At 40.1% G+C, this 18,148-nt stretch overlaps 2 protein-coding genes across 4 annotated transcripts in view; one reads left to right on the plus strand and one right to left on the minus strand.

The window, feature by feature from the left end:
* Window positions 1-7,859, minus strand: part of MORC2 (MORC family CW-type zinc finger 2) — a 40,925-nt gene extending 33,066 nt beyond the window's left edge. For 2 of the 3 annotated variants that reach the window (XM_081037525.1, XM_081037524.1), the window contains exons 1-2: window positions 6,618-7,859; window positions 524-577 (exon numbers count right to left, since the gene is read on the minus strand). In XM_081037525.1, coding sequence (XP_080893651.1) covers window positions 524-577; window positions 6,618-6,685 — 122 coding nt within the window. In that variant the 5' untranslated portion in view covers window positions 6,686-7,859. The remainder of the gene's footprint in view (window positions 1-523; window positions 578-6,617) is intronic. The other variant, XM_081037526.1, reaches the window with a different exon arrangement.
* On the plus strand, window positions 7,628-15,803 carry TUG1 (taurine up-regulated 1; the record flags this gene model as incomplete). The annotated part of the gene is made up of 4 exons (XM_081037792.1): window positions 7,628-7,692; window positions 8,048-8,052; window positions 8,156-10,506; window positions 11,664-15,803. 3 exons carry the CDS (start codon window positions 7,628-7,630, stop codon window positions 8,608-8,610), a joined length of 525 nt encoding a protein of 174 aa, XP_080893918.1. The 3' UTR covers window positions 8,611-10,506; window positions 11,664-15,803.
* Window positions 15,804-18,148: the final 2,345 nt, after the last annotated feature.

Below are 18,148 nucleotides of genomic sequence, written 5' to 3' on the forward strand. Positions count from 1 at the left end.
ACAAGTGAAGGTAGCTTTGGAGGTTATAAGTTCATTATCTTAAGGCTGGAACACAGAGCAATGAATGAATTAAAGTTAACTAAGCGGAAATACCAACTAATGTGCTATTAAAAATACTTTTTGGGGCCGGCTCGGTGGCTCAGGCGGTTGGAGCTCCATGCTCCTAACTCTGAAGGCTGCCGGTTCGATTCCCACATGGGCCAGTATGCTCTCAACCACAAGGTTGCCAGTTCAATTCCTGGAGTCCCACGGGGGATGCTGGGCTGCGCCGCCTGCATCTAGCAGCGTGCAACTGGACCTGGATCTGACCTGCGCCCTCCCTAGAAGTGCACACTGTCCCCCCATGGAATCCTGTTCTCCTCCCACCCCCAAATTAAAAAAAAAAAATACTTTTTTGGTAAGAGGTCTCTTAGGAGTGAGTTGTAGCTGTTACAGAATTGCCTTCCTCCCAAGTCCTCAGAGAGCAAAGATTGCAACAACCCAAAAAGTTTTCAAACAGACTGTATACCTAAAGACTACCTACCTTGCATTATCAACCAGTTCTGCAAGAGCACCAAACAAAAATTCATGTGTAGTTCTGAAATGATAAATACTAAGAGTCAGCAAAACAATTATAGAATTGAACCATGACTCCTAATAAAAAGTCAAGGTTATAAAATAGTTTTTAGAAAAAAATTTAAAAATTGCCACTTGCATTGTCGATTTACACTATTGAAATTGAAACTTCACCATTAGCTCACTAATCCTCCTCTAGCATTAACCTATCAAGTCCTGCTATCTATGCAGATATGTTTATCTTTGCTATGTTGAGTAGAGAAATCCACTCCAAAGCATTAAGATTCCTATTCCTATTGCTAAAGCAGTGTTTTTCACTCCTCATATTGTGTTTTTCACTCCTCATCCTAAATGCCTGTATTTTATTTTTCATTGTCTTAACTAGCTGTCAATTTCTGCATATCTCTGAGCATGTTCAATAAACAGCTTGTTAGCATTTTGCTTTCCAATACCTGGGTATCATCTATTGGTGAAAGAAAAAAACCCATTCATTTTGTGCAATTTATAAGCAAAAATATTCCACTTGAAAGTGGGGAGGAGAGAATAATTCATTTCTTGCCTTTCTCTGATTCTGGCTAAAAAGAGAACTTTCTCTACATTGAAGAAAGGAATCCAAGACCCTCTTGAACAATTCTTTCTAGGAAGACAAGAGCCATGTGTGGTCTCCTAAAGCCCCTGTGAAAGTTAACCCAATGGTAATCTCCTCGTCTGAGAGGATGCTCAAAATTTGGGTTGGGTAAGTACACAATTACCATGTTATGTAGAACTCTATAAAGTGATATTTATGCATAAGACTTATCCTTACAATTCTTTTTCTATTCACATGCTTTTTAATTTTTGCTATATCCCATAACTGTCTTCAATAGATATAGAAGAGGTGTCCACCTAGAACCACCTAGAAACCTTGACTTTTGATTAAGGAGAATATAAAATCATTAACCCACATAATGCATTACCATCAAGTTTTCAAAAATAATCAAATTATTCCAGCTGATTCAGCCAAGAAACTGAAAATTCCTAAAAATTTAGAATGAAATGTACCAATATTAAATAACCAGTATCTAGGATCTCTGATCACTTACTATATTGTTTAAAACAAACTGTAAAATGTTTGTGAAATAAATACCCAAAACTGAACTGCCCAGGAACATGGGTTTTTCTCAAATAAATATGCAAATTTTGAATGAAAACTATCAGTTCTTGGAAATTTAAGAAGAATTTTTCTCCATGAGATCAGTGAATATATGTTGCTAATCCAAAGGTGGCATCAATAAATAAGTTTTAACAAAAATTTTTAAAAACTTAACAAAATTTCTCTTCAATTCAACTAGAAAACAGAGCTCAAATTCTTGTCACCAAAATCCAATTCTTAATTATTTTACATGGGGAAAAAAATAATTTCAAAGAGAAAAATCTGCATAAAACATCCATAAGTTTAATTATTAAAAAATATTTAAGTCTATAGTATCATTAAATTCTTCAAATTATCAACTGAAACACAAAAGTATTCTGTAGATTACTCCAGTAAAAAAAAGGGGGGAAGAAATAAGCTAGAAAATTAAGGTGATTTGCTGAAGGTAATATATTAAAAATAAATTTAACATTTGTTCTCAAGCTAACCAGTCATTTTCCAGACTTACACGTGACTTAGAAACTTGCAGTGAATCAGTTTTCAACTCTAAGATTGTTATATAAAAATATAAAATAAATTCTGTTGCAATACTTCATTTAAATAAGAATTTGTACTTTAAGTCAAGGAATCTCAGAAATATAGCTCCTAGGAAAAAACAAGAACACAACCATAATAAGAATGAGAGTACAACTTGTAAGCAGAAATCTTTGGAATAAATTAAACAATGAAGTATCTGGCCTTTGGCGGTGAGAATGGTGAATATGAATAATCTGGACAACTATTTCGGATACCCTTTGCCATCAGGGCAAAGAAATGAAAAAATAGAAATTCCTTCTCAGCAATACATATTTCTGATCACTTCACATGAAAATATGAGACATTTAGAATTCAATAGGAAGATCACAAAAGGGCAAGCACAAAGCACCTCTGGCTAAGTTTTCACTACTTTCTAAACAAGGTTTAGAAATGTGCCTTGCACATTTTGAAGAAAACATTCCGAATGGTCTTCCTTGTTCCACACAGTATCAATACTGTTCCACACATACGTATTTCAGATAAATTAACAGATATCTTTAAAATGTAACTAAGGTATTTCCTTAGTAAATGGAGGAAGAATTGTACCGAGACACATCATAAAAGGAACCTTTTGTGACAACTGTTGATGAGTTCAGAGACATTTGGAATCTTCTCCAGACCTCCAACTGATTAATGATGGATCCTACTAACAAATGTTAAAACCAGAGTTCCAAGTATCCCTTAAAATAAGAACCAAAAACATACCAACTGCGTAAGTCCTCTCTTTTTTTCAAATATAATATTCAAAAAGATACTCATTTCTAGTTACTAATATTTGAAGACAGAGATATTTGATAACTACAAAGGAAATTCTTCTCTTCACAGACCTAAAGATTCCTTGCATGTGATCCAAGAAAGACCAACCATCTGGAAAAAGACAGATTTTTTAACAAACTCTCCCTTTCTGATTGAGGCTTTTATACCATTTGTTCCACAATCAAAAGAGTTTTGCACTCAGCATTTCCAGTAACAAATTCACGTGTAAATCTACTAAGTAAGGAAAATGGTCTCCCTATTCATATTCAGCCTGAATTTAAACCGGCTGAGTTCTTGGATATGCTGACAATAGTTAATTTCCCTAATTGCCAGAAAATATAAAGCTGAGAAATTTGAGAGCGACCATTTTACATTCGAATGGCTTTAATAGATTTAGAGTGTGAACCTACATTTCAACAGAATTATGTCCTAAGAAATATTGTCGCTAGAGTTGACAGGTTCTTCTCTATTCATTTCAAATGAGAAAACAACCCAAAAACATCATATGGCCAAGATAAGTTATTAAATGTACCAACAGGAACAGACATATAAAGCAGGCATCATACATTTAAGCACCCTGCTCTATTAGACCACTTAGCAGTACTGCAAACAGTGACTTAAGATATGATCTTATGTCAAAGGAATATCACTACCACCACACCTAAACTGCTCATGAACTTTTTACTATCAGTCACAAAACCTGGCACAAAAGAGCAATAACAGCATAAAACTCTTTTTATTTAAAAACCCCAACTTTTACTATCTTATATTAGCAACATCCAGCAACATCCAGACTTTCATGTTATCGTGGGAATTTCCTACGCCTGCTTTAAATCTTAAGGCTCCATCAGTAGTTACCACTGACCTAATACAACCAAAAAAAAGCTTTTTAATTCAAGACAGATGTTTACTATCTCTAACAGATGCTCTAGAATTTACTAATAATTTATCTGCCTAAAGACTAGCACCAAACAGCAAATTGCTACCACACTGACCAACTTTTGGTTTATATAAGCTAGTATTATAAATAATCACCATCTATTCAACGTTTGTACCATGTATTTATTTTACATAATACTTAGAAACAAATCAGCCCCATTTTATAGATGAAGAAATTGAAACTCAGAGACATCAACATGCACAAGGACACAGATAGAAAGCGATCAACTCCAAGTTTGGCAGATTCCCAAGCCCATGCTCTTTCCACTGCATCACACTGATTTCCACCCTCGTAGCCTAGGCTCTGTTTCCAAGTCTACATATAATAGAAGGTAAGGAAAGGGCCCCTTCTTTCATAAGTTCAGAATAAGGCCATATTGTAGATGTCAGACACCATAAAATGATCTTGTTTTAAAAATTAAATCAAAGGAGAAGGCGCTGTAAGAAAAATTTTCACTTCTCTGAAGGTGACACTGCACCACTTAACACAGAGGAGACATCTACCTTCATTAAGGATAACAAACCACATCTTAAGAAAATTGAAAATTTTGTTTCCTCTAGAATTTCCAGTCAGGTCATCATCACATTAAAGAAATCTCTTGAAATTGGTTACAAACCAGAAACTTATCTTGGTGTTCTAGGATTCATATTTTCATCTGGCACAACTGGACACATTCAAAAGCAGACAAATTCAAAAGTGTGATCCAGATAAGAAATTCCAGAGCTTCCAAAATGGTACATGCAGCCTTTCAATGTCCATGCAAGCAGGTGGTTCCGGTTCAACATTGATATATCCAATTCACATAAAATTTTCCAATATTATTATAAACAAGTGATTTAACTAAGATTCAATTCTTTGCCTTGGCTCTGTCCACCTACTGTTAATAAGATATAAAATAGCAAAGCAAATAAGCAGAGAAATATCCCAGGATCTTCAAATTAGATGCTCACTGAAATAAAACTGAAGATTTTTAAAGTGAAAAGTAAACCCTTGCTGTACAGACAAGAAGCCCTTCAAGGTAAAACTGACTAGAGTCAGTACTGCCTAATGGTTAAAAGCACTAACCACTGTGGCCAGATAAATCTTATAGCAGGCTGTGTAACCTTTGGCAGAGAACATCTCAATGAGCCTCAGTTTCCTCGAGTGCAAAATAGGAATAATCCCTGCTCCAGTAGTATTGCTATAAAGATTACTTTCAACCATGTTTAAAACTTTAATTGGCATAAAGCAATTAACTACTGTTATTATTTTATAATCAGTCTTTGGGGAAGCTGGAACAAGGACCCAGTTTCTGAAGTCCCGTTCACAGTCTTCCAGTATTATCAAATAGTCCTACCACTACAAATTTAGCCCCATCCCAAAATGCAGAACTGACACAAGAAAGCACAACCATCTGTGAACACCTAAGTGGCCTTCAACTGCTTGTTCTAAATGTGGCAGTTCAAATATAAAGGATACTGAAGGTTTTGCCCAAGGCTATGTTATAAACTAGCTGACTAGCCTTTCGTCAGCGACCTTACCTAACTGGATTTCAGATTCATAATCCATAGCATAAGAATTCACCTAGGTAACCACTAAAGTACCTATCTAAAACACACTAGTTCAGTAATAGGCTTCCTAAAAACAAAACCAGGCTCTCATAGTTTCGCACTTCATTTCACGTAGAAACAAAATGTATTTACTTGATAGGAACTATAACAAAGAAAAAAAATTTACAGACATTATCACAAAGAAGAATCTCGGGCAATTTAGGGTTTGGGTTCCGGCTTGATTTCTACGTCCTTTCCCATAAAAGGCTAAAAATTATACTATTGGATAAAGAAATCGATATTCTCAGCCCTGAAGGTGGTTCTTCAGGTCTCTGGGTCATTCATTTAGCTGCTCATCACCTCTTCATACATTAAAATGTTAGAATACTTACCATGATCTCAAAACTGACAAATGAATGTTAAAACACTAAGCAGTTATGAGCCTAATGGATTACTTCCAAAAGAGTGAGCATACGGAACAACCCTGAAACATTCCAGACCAACGTGGAGTGAGGGTAATCTCTTCATGGACTCAAGAACCATGAATACCTATGTGTTGTGAGACTTGCACACACTTTGGGAAAAGGCCATCTAAATCATGGGTTTAAACAAGTTGCCATTTTCTGCTTAGTATATGAAAACTATATTGATGGGGGATGAATTCCCCAAGAAGATAAAGCCAACTGTTTGCTTACAAAAAAGAAAAAAATTCTTCTCACAAGTTGTCATTTAAATGTCGTCCTTCTTTATCCTTGTTAAAAAGAAAACTCTTGTTATAACACAACTGTTTTGTCTGCTGTCACCAAAGAGAAGAATTTACTAGATTAGTCCAACTTTTGGCGATCCAAAGAACAGTACTTGTTGGATTGAAACAACTCACACATTGACCTCAAATAACTAGTTTGCATTTGGTCAAATAAATTTTGATGTAATAAATGAAGGTCGTATTCTTCTGCATTAGCAACAAATATTTCACTGATCTCAGTTCTTCCATACAGAGCTCAAGACTCATCCAGTGAGTGATACATCCCAAAAAGTGAAAAAGCAGAATTTGCTGGGAAAAGGGTTTCCAAACTAACATCAAGGAATGAGTTATCAGTGACCACAGCGGCACCTATAGGATACTTACGAATTTGTGTGCAGATATTCAAAGGTTAGCTGAGCTCGATTCAGACTGCTGTAATTTGTGAAAGCCATGAGTGCAGTAAGCTTCAGTCCTTTAACCAGTAATTGGGAAAAGGAAGAGATTTTCCAGGATTCTTTCCAGCAAAAGTTTGATAAGTGTGCTCCTTAAAGTTACTGCGTATTATCCAAAATATATTCAGAAATACCTAAAACTATAATTGATTTCTCCTTTGAGTATTTATCTTCTCAAAGACTATGATGTAATATTTTGAAAAGAATTACGTCATGAATCTGTAGTCTTAAGGAGCGTCGGTGTACGTTGCGATAGTTCAATGAGTCGAATGAGGATGATTTTGAAGTAGACGGTACCGGAGTTGGCGGTTTTATTATTGCTCTGTCTTCATTTTCTTCGAGCCCTTTTCTGTTCCTCCAGGAAATTTACCAATCCGGAAACTTACCAACCCGAAAATTTATCAACTTCTGTCATAAAAATGGACAATCACCCATGTCTTCACCACCAATGATCCCAGGATCCTCAAATACACCCCCGACTGGCGACCATGATGTCGATGGAGTGTATATGGCGTTAGTTCCGGCTTCACCACCTCCCAACTTCAAGATCTTTTAAGCGCCGATGCCGACGGCGATGGCGGATTTCTGTTTTTAGAACCCAGACCAAACCTAGCTTGCCGCCCTGCCCCAATTTCCCCAGGGTAGTGGGTCAAATTACCTCACACTGACCCACAAAAATGCTCAGAATTAACCCGTCCAAATCACCTCAGACGGGCAGCGCCCCTCCCCCCGCTTCCCTCAGCAGCCTCAGCCTCAGGGCCTTTCCGGGACTCGGTCCCGTGGCCTCCTCCTCACGGTGAGGAGTTAGTCCCAGCTTTCAAGTCCCGGGATCGAGGGCAGTAGCGAACGCACCACCCAACCGGGCGTTGCCCAGCGAGCGCAGCTGCCTTTGTCCCTCCCCACGGAATTGGAACCAAACAACCGCAGCGCGCTCTTGGAACCATGTGCTGCCGCCGCCTCCGCCGCCGCCGCTACCGCCGCCGCCGCCCCCGCGACACCAGCCGCCCGTGCGTCGCACTGAATTAGATGACAGAACTCAGCACCACAAAAATCGGCGTTTAGAGCTACTCCACTGCCACTCCCGCAGCCGCTACAGCCACCTCAGCCACTGCTTTGTCTCTGCTAGTGCACACGACCCGGTCGCCTCGCGCACTCCCCGACGCCCCAAGCCCCCGAGGCCTCGGCAGCGCCTTCAGCCAATCACAGAGCCGCAGTTCCCCCTGCCCCCACCCTAGTGCGACGCCTCCTGATAGGTGGACATCGGGTCTCCACGTGACCGGATCTTGTTAGCCGGGCCCGCCCCTGTCACGTGAGAGAGCGCGCCTCTCTTCCTGCTTTCCTGACCCTTTCCGCCATTTAAAGAAACAGTACCGGGGGCGGGCCGAGAGACGCAGCCGGGACGGTAGCTGCGGTGCGGACCGGAGGAGCCATCTTGTCTCGTCGCCGGGGAGTCAGGCCCCTAACTCGAAGAAGCCCTGGCGCGCCCTCCCCCCCTCCCCGGTCTGGTAGGGCGAAGGAGCGGGCGCGCGGTCGATCGAGCAATCGGTTGGCGGCTCTTTCTCCTGCTCTGGCATCCAGCTCTTGGGGCGCAGGCCCGGCCGCCGCGGCGCGCGCCCGGTGGCCGTTGGCGCTCGCGCCGCGTCTTTCTTCTCGTACGCAGAACTCGGGCCGCGGCCTATGCGTTTGCGATTCGTCGAGGAGTCGTCCGGGTGGTCGGTGGCGGCGGGCAGCTGCTCCGTCCCGCTCCCGGGGAGGCAGCGGCGGGATTTGGCGCGGCCGGGGAGGCGGGGGTGGCCCGGGCCGGCCTCGAGGCCTGGCGCCACCCTTCGGGGCCTGCAAGGACCCAGTTGGAGGGACAGGAGGAGGCTGGGGGATGGTTGGTCGTGGGCTTTCTGCTTTGCCTTTTCCTCCTTATGCCGCCTTAGAGGTTGGGGCTCTGAAGGCAGCTCCGGGGTGGGAAGACAAGCCCCGGAGTCGGAAGAGCTGGGTTTGCTTCCGGGCCTAGCCACCAGCTGGCCGAGTGACCTTAGGCAAGTCACTCTGTAATTTGCGCCTCAGTTTCCTCCTCTGCCTATTGGTGTTTGTGGGATTAGAAGCGCTTTGTAAACTCTAAAGCGTCAGTGTACGTAAGGGATGATTTTTGTTTGTAATTTTTTCTTGAGTTGTAAGAAAACTTAGCAATTGCCCAATCCTTGGTTTTCAACCTTGGATTGGAGTTGGCGAACCACACAGACTCCCTGAAATAGTATGCAGAAATGTACATTTTAGGGGGATGAGAATCCACCAGCAAGATTTCAAAGGGAGATGTCACCCCTCCCCCAAGAGTTAAGAACCACAATTTCTTTATGCCACAGGGAGGAAACTGAGGCCTAGATGTCATTTGGGACCCTTCATGACCAGTTTGAAGTCGCTGATTGAATCCCTGGGATATGTGAGCTGTTTCTGTGCATAATGGATATTTGGCATAACAACGCTCCACTGCTTGGCTTCTATTCTTAGTTCTTTCCTTTCCCTATGGGGTGTCTGAAGGGTGGCTGATGCATATGGTACAATGGCACCCAATATAAAGCAGCTAAAACTAGGAGTATGTGTGTTCGCTAGCATCGAGAAGCCTTTGTAATCGTTGGCCCAATAACTTTGTTTTCTGCTGTTTATACTGGTGCCTGACTGCCTTTCTGACTCTTTTAATTGACCATTTTCCACAACTATGTTTGCCACTTTTTACTTGGTCCTATTTTATATCCCTAGTCTGTGTGGTTGGTAGTGAGCGGGCTTATTTTTAAATGGTGCTGCCAAGTCTAGCTAATTAGTGTTGCAGGTGGATTTTTAGCAAGCTGGCTCACTGGCACAGACTAAACTAGGCATGGAATTCCTGAAGATGTTGAGGGTTTGTCTTTATTAATTGAAGGTTAACATTCTCTGAAAAGTTTTTTAGAACTCCTGAATCTCAGAATCATTAGATTTGGAAGTGTTTCAAAGCTTAACTTTTTCCTGGACTGCTTTGTTTTCTATTTGCTTGCAAATGTGTTACTAAGATGGCCAAAATGCCAGTTTTTGCTTCTTTGTTAATTGTCAGCTGCTGTTATCAAATTCCAGGCCATTGTCCAGCAAACACTATAGAAATGTTTGAACAGTTGGATTTCAAACATTTTCGTTTTGTGGAGTATTGCTTACCAGTGGTACAGCTCTAAGCAAGCGAACACACACATTGAAGTGTATTTTGTCTGGTTAGGTGTTACCCGGTTCTGCTATTTCATACAATTATCTGGAAAAATCAGTTGACTGTTCCCTTTACCTAAAGGGCAGCGACAAATGATCTCACTTCCGTAGACATGACTTTTTCAGAGAAAAATGTGTTGGTCTTTTAGGTCTTTTATAGTTAAATCTGGATGTACCTCAAAAGACTCTTAAGACTGGTGATAAGATGCTTTCCTCGGCAGAGAGGAGGGGGAAAAAACAACTGGAACTCAAAGCTTGAAATTCTGTGACAAAACATGGATGTCCAGGAAAAGAGGTTCAAAGGGTTTCACTACAATCTTCTGCACTAGCTGGAGCAGATGCCGTTCAGTGTAGCCACAGTGTGGACTCCAGATTTCCAAGACCTGGACCTGGGACATGGAAGAGCTTATCAGGGTGTGACAGGAACTCTGGAGCTGGATATTTTTATTTTTGAGTTTTGGGACTGTTGTGTCTTTTCTCAAAGCAAACTCGACAACTGATCAAGCACTGCCACTAGCGCTGTTACTGGGAATTCAAAGACCTGAGTTTCTTCCAGACCCTCAGTGCAAACTCTGGCAACACTCCATTCAAAGTGAACTACGGTACTTGTCCTTTTCCGAAATGCCTTATTCTTTACCATCTCTGCATTTCTGTTCATGTTCACTTCTCTACTCTAGAATGCCTTCCTCTGGTTCTTCACCTGTTAAAAGTGCCATTTTCTCAATATCCAACTCAGATGCTCTCTTCTCCATGAGTCTCTTAACTTTAACCAGAAATAATCTTTTAAAAACTTTGTTATATATTTTTTGTCTGTTTTTGCATATGATACCTTATAAAGTAGTTATTTGCATGCTTTTTTAATTTGCTCTCTTGCAGATAACAAGCCTCTTGAAAGCAAGGGCCTTGTCTTAGGAATTTTTGCCCACACATACTGCCGCATATGATTCATTTAATAGAAAGGAATTTAGAAAGCAGGTTATCTCAGAATAAGCATTCAGTAAGTGTTTGTTTAATCACTGTATGATTATTGGCTACTCTTGGTTAGGGGAAAAAATCATTAGTTATGGATAATGATTTTTTATGTTTTTATTATTTTTTTAATTGTAGATTCAAAAAGATTTAGGGAGCCCTCAAACATAAAGAGAAACTGATATATTGCATCGGGTATTACTCAAGGATGCAAGGACCAGGGCCTTATTCCCTAGGTACCTTATTCTCTCCCATTCAAGATGCAATCTTGTTAAAATGAAAGTTAAGCACAGCTTATAAACGTACAAGGTGTATGACTATTTGAGGAAGGCATTAGAAAAGGAAGAAGGGCAATATCTCCTTTGCCTTGGTGTTGGTATGTAAACTTAAATTCAGTTCTTGTGCCTCCTGCGGAGCCACTTCTTTCTTCCCCACCAGCCACTGCCCAGCAGCCTGAATGCAATCACATTACTCCCCCAAAGTGTGAGACTTAGGGCGGTTCCTGTATGCTGATTCTCTGAGACAGTTTGTTCTCAAGAGTCAGGAAAGTCTTTGCCAGAGAGAACGTTTTCTGTTCTTCTCATCACTGATTGTGAATCATAAGGTGTTTTTTTTCTGTTTTGTTTTTGTTTTTTTCTTTATTTGTCACCTTCGCAGCCAGGCTTGTCAAGAATTAGTGCCCATCAGGCAAGCTGATGTGCTGACAGCAGACCCACCTCAATGTTAAGAGTCCTGTGTTTGTAATTCCATGTATTTGTTATCTTACCTGTTTTGTCCCTGTCCCTTCCAGTCCTATGCCTCCTGATGGCTGAGTGTTTGCCTGGACCTTCCGACCACCTTCCTTGTACTGTACCACCAGCCTACAGATCTGGTACCTGGATTTTTGCTCATGGTGATTCCTATCGCCTTACTACTGAAGAAGACACTATTCCAGTGGACCACTGTGACCTAAGAGGCCTTCAGCCATCATGATGTGGCCTTCACCTCCACTCCTGTCCTGCTCTACCCAGATTGAGCACCATCCTTATAGTCAAGTCAAACTCCTCAAGCCAAATAGCTGGAGCTGTTTTATCACAGCAAAAGACCAGTTTGTTCCATGAGTGTGCATTTTATTTCTTCAGTTAAAGCCTTCAGAGAGAGATAATAAATTTGGACCAGGGGATTTTTAGTAATCTACGTTGTCTGAAGAACGGCAGCATCCTTTTGAGAACGACGTTGGACCACACCTCACAATCTCAAATGTTTGAAGTTCATGAAATGTCTAGGATCCCATCCAGGTCACTGAACCCTATTCTTTTTCCACTTCAAATCTATATGTAGTAGCCTACTGAATGAGAAAGCAGATATTCTGACCCATTGGGATTAAAACAAAGGCACAGTGAAATCCTCATAGCATCTTCTTTGGGATTACTCAGGAACCAGAACTTTTCACACAAATGTAAGAAATTTTACCAAGGAATCCCTTTACCTTACAGCATCATACAAAGCTCCAATCAGATTCCAGAAAAGGCTTCTTGAGACATCCAGGTAGAACCTATATGGTAATCCCTTATGTTTATATTGCACTTTACAGTTTCTAAGCACTTTTATATGCATTAATCTCAATTACCAAAATAACAAGATATAATCCCTTTTTTGCAAACGAGAAAATGGAATTTGAAAGGTTATGCAAGATGACACAGCTACAAAGTAGAAGAAGCCAGGCCTTCTGACTCCCAGTCCAGTCGTCTCCTTGGAATTAATTTAGCCTCTACTTTACCCACAGTGTTAAAATGACTAGAGATTGAGAACCCCAGAAACGGTTTCCAACTTCCTAATCTGGTGCCCTCAGGGAGTCAGACGTCATAAATGTTGTATTTTGATAGCTGCACCTAGACCAGAATTCCATGGTAACACCCCTGACATTTAGGAGCAGACTGTCATGGTGGTAGATTATCCAGTCAACAAGGCACATGTTCATCTGACAACAAGACTACGCAACATGAAACACAAAGCTCCTTTTAGATCCTCTGTCCATCTTCGTGGTCTTCCCAAAGGTGGCCCTAATTGATTGGGGAATCCCTGTTCATGTCATGTCCTTGTGGGATTTTTTTGTTGTTGTTGTTTTAAAGTCTTACTAATAACCTAGAGCACCCAAGGTCTTATCTATGATCCTTTATCCCCAAAGTAATATTTATACAAAATGAGCCATCCATTTTTTTTAAGAGTAGTACTGTTCATATATGTGTGTATTTATATACATGATATATGCATATATATCATATAGAGAGCTTCTACAGCACAATAAGGTAAAAATACTGTAAAAAAATGCCACCTCCCTGATCCATAATGCAATGTAATAAATAGCACCTCAGAAGGCTTGCAGCAAAAAAAACTATTGTTTAGCTGTTTAGCCCAGTATGTTCTAAGTTTAATAAAGCACAGAATGTTATTTTTGCAGCATTCCTTTTAATGGAAGGGGGAAACTGCTTCAGAGCAGTATAGCCAGTGCTTCCTGAATGCCAACAGATTGCCCTAGAGACCCAGGAATAAACTGCATCTTTAAAACCCCCCTTTTTCTTGTCAATAGCTGCTTTGAATTAGTATGTATCATGAGAGTCATTTATCTTGATCATTACCTTTATTTTCTGTCAAAGGAACCTCTAAAAGATTTGTGGGGATACATGGGAGGGGAATGGGGAAAAGTTAATTCTGCCCCCAAATTGGATGAATTCCATGACATTTAGCAATATGCTTCTCTGTCCCTAGAATTGTGCTATAAACCTAGTTCTCAGATGGGTGAGAAGATTGGGAAGGGAAGAGAGGAAGAGGATGGAGAAAGTGGGGAGGAGGGGTGAGACATAGATAATTTAGAATTTGAGTTATTGCCCATTGAGATCTTATTAATGCTTGAGAAGTCATCCACCCATGGACTTCTTTGAATAATCTTTAGAAAGTATTAAGAAATTAATGTAGTTTGCAGCTGTATGCTGACTGCAAACACTCCCGTGCTATTGTCACTTAAAACAAATAGCTTTGTTCTCTGATAGTCATTTACAAGCCAAATTTCAGGCAATCAGAATTTATAGCAGACTGGAATGTTATTTTCATAATTTTATAATGTGGCCCACCTTAGGGGAAGAATGAATAGGAAAACACCTTGGTTTACCAAAGGCTTTGCTCACACAGTTTCTGGTTTCTGTGACCTATTTTTTGTATTTCAGCATTTTGTGAACAACTTATTCTTAGATCATTGGTTTTCGAAAGGCTTTGTGGCCATGAAGCCCCTTGAATGAGAACTATGGAAGCCCAAAGTAAAAATCAAGCTGCTCTGGATGAAGCAGGACTGGGGTCGTGACATCTGCCACAAGCATCTTTACCACCTTCGTGACACCTAAGAAGACTTTACAACACCTAGAGTTCTGCAGAACAGTTTGAAACCACTGCCGTAGATAACAGTATGTTGAACTTGAATAGCATTCTGATCTGTACCTCTACCCAACAGTCTATGTTCAGTTGGTGCTGAATATTCTTATGAACACTTACTGTGGGCAAACTCAGAAAAGTGCAAGAAGATGGGCACATCTTTGCCCCCCTGAGTAGTCATATGGGCCCAAAGTGGTATCAAATGGACCTAGATTAACAATTAACAGCCCACTGCCCCCAAGTGAACTTCCCGTGATTCCTGGAATTGGATATAGACAGTAATTAATATATACTCTACACTGACAAACCCCATTACCCAAGTTCTTTTACAAACACCAGATGCTCTAGTGGTACTTGAAATACGTGATTTTGAAATCTTGATCCTCCTTCAATCGCCAGGTATTGAAGCTGATGCCTCATTGAGGCCATAGTAGACCGATTTGTGTATTGGACCTCCCACCATGGTACTCTACTTGATGTGCAAGGGATAACCATGAACTATGAAAGCAGAATTCAAATACTGGCAACATTACCTAAAAGGATACCTGGTTATCACTCATCTTATTCTCAAACTACAAGTCACTATGACTCAACCAGTAAAGTTATGCTGCTGCTTGGTTTTTATTCATTAATTGATATTTCCAGCATAAATGAGCTAATATCCTTTAAAAAGCTAAAACAATACCTCCATCACTGGCATATCTGCCTGGCATATTCTGCTCTAAAATTATGAATACTCAGCTCTAACTACATGTAACACCTGATCCACAAGAGACAATCTTTGGATATCTTTTCTCATTTATGTGATTTAAAATGTGGCTATTTGAAAATTTTTCTTCTAGCCAATGAGGATTTTTTTAATGGTCTTTTGACGTCTGGTACTATCAACTGTAGGTGTTAGGGATATTTGGAGGTAAGCCTTCTGACCAAGCCATGAGCGCTTACTTAGTGGGAATCTCAAATTGTATATCATCTACCTTTTTGCTAGAAATGTAGACTGACTTGAAAAAAAAAAATCTGCCTGCAACTATGGATTGTATCAGACTGAAGAGCTTCCTACTGCTTCTTCCTAATGTCACAAGACCGCAGTCCCGTGCTCGCTTCGGCAGCACATATACAAGACCGCAGTCCCTTATCCTTGTGAATGTGTTAATGGAATTTCATCTGTCTCAATACTGTTGTTTTACACTGATTCAGAATGGCGACTTCATTCCTTGCCATGAGATACTCTCAGGCATTAAGACAACTTACTGTTTCTGCAGGAAGGATTCGATTCATAAACTTCCAGACCAGATCATGTTGAATAAGTAGACTTTAATTTATGTCACAAGAAAGTCTCATTTACTTCACAGTTGACTTAAGGTGCAGCTGACCTCAACTACTTTAATGAATGCACTGGTTAAATGTTGGGAATGGTTTCTTTATATCTTTGTCTCTTATCCTCTATACTAAATGTGATTACATGACTTGGTCTGCAAATCATCAAACAAGGCCTACGCCTGGTTACTCTCAATTGCTTACCCTCAAAAAATAAAAATAAAATCTGCTTACTACCCTGCTTGTATATACAACTATTATTTGTAAAGGAGAAATTACCTACAAACTCAATTTTTATACTACCTTCAGAACATCAGCTCAATTTTCTTTCCATACAGAAAAAGATACTGATTTACACTGCCAGTCATTCCCTTTAATCCTGTCAAATTCAGTCAAAATGAGGGGCGTAAGGAGAGGATGATCATCTTTTCAAGAGTCTAATGAACACTTTGTATAAGAATTAATGGTTGAAAAAGCAGAAAGCCTAAAATTCAAATGTAGGGTCTTACCTACTTACCTCCATGCCTCAGATCTCATCTAAATCTTTCCAACAGTACCATTCAACCAATTTGAGGCCTTGTTTATGATTCTCAGAGATGGGCTGAGTTAGAAGATGGAGACTTGATTACCAAAGAAAGTAGGGCCAACTTTGATGAACCTGGCTCTCCCAACCCTATCACTTCCAGATGTAGCATAGACTCCTAAACAGAACCTCAAGTCTGGATTAAGGATATAGCCTTCTCCTGAGCTGAAAGTTATTTGACAGATGAGCAGGAAAATGAAAGCTGCTGTACATAACTGGCTATTTAAGATCAGAAAAGTGTATCCAAAGTAAACACTATGGATTAACCCTGGAGTACTCGGAGTAAAAACTAATTTACAAAGCTTCGATATTAAACTACTTGTTCTTCCATGTCATGTCCTGGCTATTGATACGGCTGGCCCTGCTGAAGGTGTACCTACTTGCCTATTTACCTGACTCAGCCCTTGCCTGCCCTTTTTGGCATGGTGCTGCAACCAGACTTGCTGTCCTTAAGAAGACTACAGCTGATCTCAGCCTATCTAATACTTAATTCCACCAAGGAGTTTCAAACAGAAGCAACCTACCCATTACCCCACCAAGACTTAATGTTCTCAACAGGAAAGAAGGACCATGCTGTATTCTCTGACCAGCGGCAGCCTTTTATTTTTTTAAGTGCAGGGTAAGCCTCTATGCCTATGTACATTTGATCATTTTCAGCACCTGGGACCTCATATACCACGTCTGAAGGAGTACAGCAGAACAAAAGCACTGTCTACTCTTCTACAGTAATACAGAGGTGACTGATTCACCAGTATAGAAATGAGACATACCAGTCCAACTTAGCAAAAGACTTAAACACAAGAAAAGTTTTCCACTGAACTTTAAATTCACCACTGACTTGAATCACCTCACAGAACTTTTTGCCAGTGGAGGCTAGTTGTCTTGCTTCATGTCAGCTGGACGGTTGGGCTCTCAGATTCATGACCACTGAGTTTACTTATATTGAAACTATTGTATCATCCAAAGTATGCTATTGGACATGATTATTCCATTCAAATGGATTGTGAGCTTTCTGAGTACAGGACATACTCCTAATGATGTTTTTTCAGAATACTTTTATTATCAAGAAAGTAACAAAAATGCCAGCTGTTACCATTCAACTTTATGAGCAGAGACTAAACTTTTTCAATGTCTGATCTTATCATTGACATCAGGTGTTTTTGATTGACCAGCATTCATTCCATCTCTGTAACAACTTCGTGATATTTCTTCGAGCCACATCTCCCTGTTTTCAGTCTGCATGGTTCAGTCTGACTTAACCTTGGGTTTCATGTGTGGATGTGTTAGCACAGTTCATCTTGACCATAATGATTTGTTCAGGAATGGTCATGTGATTCAAGTTGGTTCAGTGATATTCAACCCTGGGAGTTTTACTGAGCTGTGGAAGAGGAGAAGCTGAGAAACTATTTACTGAGGTTGATTAGGTTTGTAGGATGAAAAAGCTCAAACCAGCAGAGTCCATTATATCAAATGAGCTGGTCAGAGAATAAAGTTAGTGCAGAGGAAAACGGAGCCAAATGATGGAGAGACTAGTCCTGATGAAAATGTTTGTGCCCCTGGATCCACCTGTGCCTGAAGCTAGCATACCCTCTGGACTTTTCAGTTATGTGAACCAATAAATACCCTTTTTTGTTGAAGTTACTTTGAGTTGGGTTTCTATTGCTTGAAATTGAGTTCTAATATACTATCTACCAACTTTGAAACTTGACAGATCCAAGTATTTATTAAACTAGAGGTCATGACCACACTGAAATTAAACTTTAGAAACTGGAAGACAAAGCGAAACAGGAACTGACAATGTTTAAGACAGAAGCTTAAAAATTAATTACATGATAGAAAAATACAGAAGAAAACCTAAATGTTTATCAGTAAAGGATTGGTTAAATAACACATGGTTTAGCCATGTAAGAAAATCTACATGTTTGTTAAAATGAATAAGGTACATTTATTGTGTATGAACGTGGAAAAAT

The sequence above is a fragment of the Rhinolophus hipposideros genome (genome assembly GCF_964194185.1).
Source record: "Rhinolophus hipposideros genome assembly, chromosome: 24".
Lineage (NCBI taxonomy): Eukaryota > Metazoa > Chordata > Mammalia > Chiroptera > Rhinolophidae > Rhinolophus > Rhinolophus hipposideros.